The sequence below is a fragment of the Arachis hypogaea genome, chromosome 15 (genome assembly GCF_003086295.3).
Source record: "Arachis hypogaea cultivar Tifrunner chromosome 15, arahy.Tifrunner.gnm2.J5K5, whole genome shotgun sequence".
Lineage (NCBI taxonomy): Eukaryota > Viridiplantae > Streptophyta > Magnoliopsida > Fabales > Fabaceae > Arachis > Arachis hypogaea.
This window is the reverse complement of record NC_092050.1, coordinates 76,893,289-76,896,951: the sequence shown is the minus strand read 5'-3', so window position 1 is coordinate 76,896,951 and position 3,663 is coordinate 76,893,289. Positions and strand designations below refer to the sequence as shown.

Below are 3,663 nucleotides of genomic sequence, written 5' to 3'. Positions count from 1 at the left end.
CCTTCTCTGATCCGCATAACTCTTTTGTCGACTTTGAGCAGTTAAAATCCTTTCTCGTATTCTCTTAATCTTCTCAGTAGTCTCTGCTACCACAACTGGACCCAATACACTTGCTTCACTAGACTCATACCAACAAAGTGGAGACTGGAACTTCCGTCCATACAAAGCCTCATACGGAGCCATCCCAATGCTCGCATGAAAACTATTGTTATATGCAAACTCCCCACATCCGGTATGCAAATTCTTCCCTTGTATCTCCATAACCCTTCATCATCCTTAGTGAATTCTTCGCGCCTCTTATAACCAACTGGATGAAACAATTGTTGAAGCTTCTGCTCATCTTGCTGAGCCCTTTGTATTTCTGATTTAAACGTGCTTGAGATTTATAGCTGGTTCAAACAAGCTCTCCCGGCAACTTTTCTAATATCCAGCTTAAGATCCACAAACTTATCTACTAGCTCCTCTTCCTTAATCCTTATCCAAGCTACTGTTAGAGATTTCCGACTCAAAGCGTTTGCTACTATGTTCGCCTTTCCAGGGTGATAACTCAACTCAAAATCATAATCTTTAAGCAATTTCATCCACTTTCTCTAGCGCATATTTAGCTCCTTCTGATCAAAGATATACTTGAGGCTCTTATGATCAGAAAAGACACTAAACCTTACTCCAAGTGGTGTCTCCAAATCTTCAATGCAAAGACAATCGCCACTAATTCCAAGTCATGAGTGGGGTAATTCACCTCATGCGGTCTTAGCTGACGCGATGCATAAGCCACCACATTCCGATGTTGCATCAATACGCAACCCAAACCTTTCAGTGACGCATCACAATATACTTCAAACGATTCATGCGGTTCCGGTAAGATTAGAACAGGTGCTGAAGTTAATCTCTGCTTTAAAGTCTGAAAACTCTCTTCGCACTCTGATGTCCACACAAATGGCACCTCTTTCCTTGTTAATTTCGTCATTGGTAGTGCAATCCGGGAAAATCCTTCAATAAATCTCCGGTAACATCCGGCTAAACCCAAAAAGCTCCTGACTTTCGTTACAGTCGTCGGTCTTTCCCATTCCATCACCGCTTCCACCTTTGAAGGAACTACAGCTATTCCTCCTTTACTCACCACGTGGCCTAAGAACTTTACTTCCTCCTTCCAGAACTCGCACTTTGACAATTTAGTGTACAACTTCCGCTCCTTCAGAATTTGCAACACAATCCTCAAGTGTTCCTCATGCTCTCTTGCCGTCTTAGAGTAAACCAAGATGTCATCTATGAAAACCACCACGAATTTGTCTAAAAAGGGACGAAAGACTCTGTTCATGTAATCCATGAAAACAGCAGGTGCATTCGTTAACCCAAAGGACATTACTGCAATCTCGTAGTGTCTATAGCATGTCCTAAACACAGTCTTAGAGATATCATCCTCCTTCACCCTTATCTGATGGTAACCGGATCTCAAATCAATCTTGGAAAACACTCCAGCTCCTTGCAATTGATCCATCAAATCATCTATCCTTTGCAGCGGGTACTTGTTCTTCACAGTCACCTTGTTCAACTGTCGGTAATCCACACAATCTCATTCCCCCATCTTTCTTCTTCACCAATAAAACTGGCGCTCCCCACGGTGATACACTCGGTCGAATGAACCTCTTGTTCAGAAGCTCTTCCAACTGAGTCTTTAATTCTGCCAGCTCTATCGGAGCCATTCTATATGGCGCAATCGACATTGGTCCGGCTCTCGGCACCAATTCGATGGAAAATTCAAATTCCCTTTGAGGTGGGAACTCAGGGATATCTTCCGGGAACACTTCTAGAAAATCTCTAACCACCGGTATATGATCTAAGTTCTGGGCATCACCTAATGCATTAGCAACAAACATAATATAACCCTGACACTCCTCCCCACTACAATGCACTATTACAGAGTTCAAGTAATACCACGTAGATACCACTGCTCCATTCTCTCCTTCTGGCATAAACCGAATGGTCCGTTCAAAATAGTCCAACAAAACCTGATTCTTCGAAAACTGATCAAACCCCAAAATCATTTCAAGCCCCACCATTGGTAAACAGATCAAATCATGCACAAACTCTCTACCCTCAAGCTTGAACCCTACTTGTCTACAACCTGACCTAGTCATAACTGTTTGATGCGGAGTATGTACATGCAGATCAGAAGGTAACTCTAACACTTTCAAGCCTAATTCCTCAACTTTAGCAAATGAAATAAACGAATGCGAAGCTCCAGTATCATATAATGCAACTAAGGACTTATCACCAATTAAACATATACTTCTCATCAACGGAATCGCCTTAGAAGCATCCTTGGCATTCACAGCAAAGACTCGACCTTGATGCTGACTCTGGCCCGCATTTTGATTCTGCCCACGAGGGAAATCCTTCGCAAAATGACCAAGCAAGCCACAGTTGAAGCACCCACATATACCAATCTTGCAAGAGTCATATGGATGAAAACACCTACAACGATCACAAGTTAAATCCGAAGAACCCTTACTCTGATTTCCTCTCCCTTTGCCACGCTGAATCTGGTCATGTGTGTTCTTTCTGAAGCCTCCTTGACTTTGAGGCGCATATACTCCTCTCTTGAAGCTTTGTCTTCTCGGATGAAGGTACTTGCCATGCCCACGACTAGAGCTCCCTCCATGAGTGTCCTTAGATGCCGCCACGGTCTTGGCATACTCCTCCACTACTCTAGCCTTATTCACCAAGTTGGAGAAGACACGGATCTCCATAGGAGCCACATCAGTCATAATATTGTCCTTCAAACCCCTTTGGTACTTATTGCACCTCCAACTCTCGAAAGTTTCTGGGTCACCCTGACACACCCGAGAAAACCTACAAAGCTCTTTGAACTTATTGGTGTACTCAGCCACAGACATGGAACCTTGCTTCAGCTGCATTAGCTCTATCTCCTTCGCTTCCCTTGCAGACTTAGGGAAATACTTCTTGTGGAAATCCATTTGGAACACCTCCCATGGAATGTCGGCGTTCCGAAGCTGTAGCAAATGACACTCAGCTTGCCACCAGGGTTGGGCTTCTCCCGCTAGTTGATAAGCAGCAAACTCTACATATTGATTGAGTGGAACATGATGTGCCTGTAAAGCACGCTCCATAGCCTGGAACCAGTGGTCCGCTTCAACAGGATTTATGGACACTCATAAAGTGGCGGATGATTCTTGAGGAATGTCGCCAAGGTCATCGAAACTCCTCCCGTGTTATCGCCATTTCCCTCAGCATTGTCATTGGCATTTCCTTCTCCACTCCCATTGCCATTCCCCACCAGTTGGCCTAACCTCTGCACAGCTTGTAGAGTCGCAGCAGCACTCGCTTCCATGGTGTTAGCTAAGTTAGCCATGGCTGCCATGAACTCGGCATGGTTATCGGTTGGTTGCTTATTCCTACTCTCTCACGTACGTGTTCGACCTCGCCCGCGAGTGGCCCTTAGGGTTCCTGTCTACACCAAACAATCGATATCAAGGTGATCAGTCTCAATATCAAAAGTCTATTGCTTCAATTATCCCAAACAGGCACTCACAAACAAGCATGCTATTCATATATAAAGTAGATAACCTAATAGCATCAAAGAAAAGACACACAGAGTATGCAATGAAGCACAATCGGTCCATCCCTCAGGCTCACGAGTAC

The 3,663-nt window shown here is 44.3% G+C and overlaps 1 protein-coding gene across 1 annotated transcript; it reads right to left on the bottom strand.

The window, feature by feature from the left end:
• Positions 1-661: 661 nt before the first annotated feature.
• On the bottom strand, positions 662-3,131 carry LOC140179242 (uncharacterized). Its single transcript, XM_072217915.1, has 3 exons — positions 2,291-3,131; positions 1,669-2,209; positions 662-1,310 (listed from the first exon to the last, which is right to left on the bottom strand). Exons 1-3 carry the CDS (start codon positions 3,129-3,131, stop codon positions 662-664), a joined length of 2,031 nt encoding a protein of 676 aa, XP_072074016.1.
• Between the last annotated feature and the right edge of the window lie 532 nt (positions 3,132-3,663).

What these genes read in the sequence shown, in the direction of transcription:
- LOC140179242 (XM_072217915.1), bottom strand. Translation starts at nt 3,131, where the DNA reads ATGGAGCGTGCTTTACAGGCACATCATGTTCCACTCAATCAATATGTA. An exon ending in GGCGATTCCGTTGATGAGAA is followed by an intron (nt 2,210 to 2,290) that starts GTATATGTTTAA and finishes CATTTGCTAAAG; the next exon opens with TTGAGGAATTAGGCTTGAAA. An exon ending in CTGGCAGAATTAAAGACTCA is followed by an intron (nt 1,311 to 1,668) that starts GTTGGAAGAGCT and finishes TTACATGAACAG; the next exon opens with AGTCTTTCGTCCCTTTTTAG.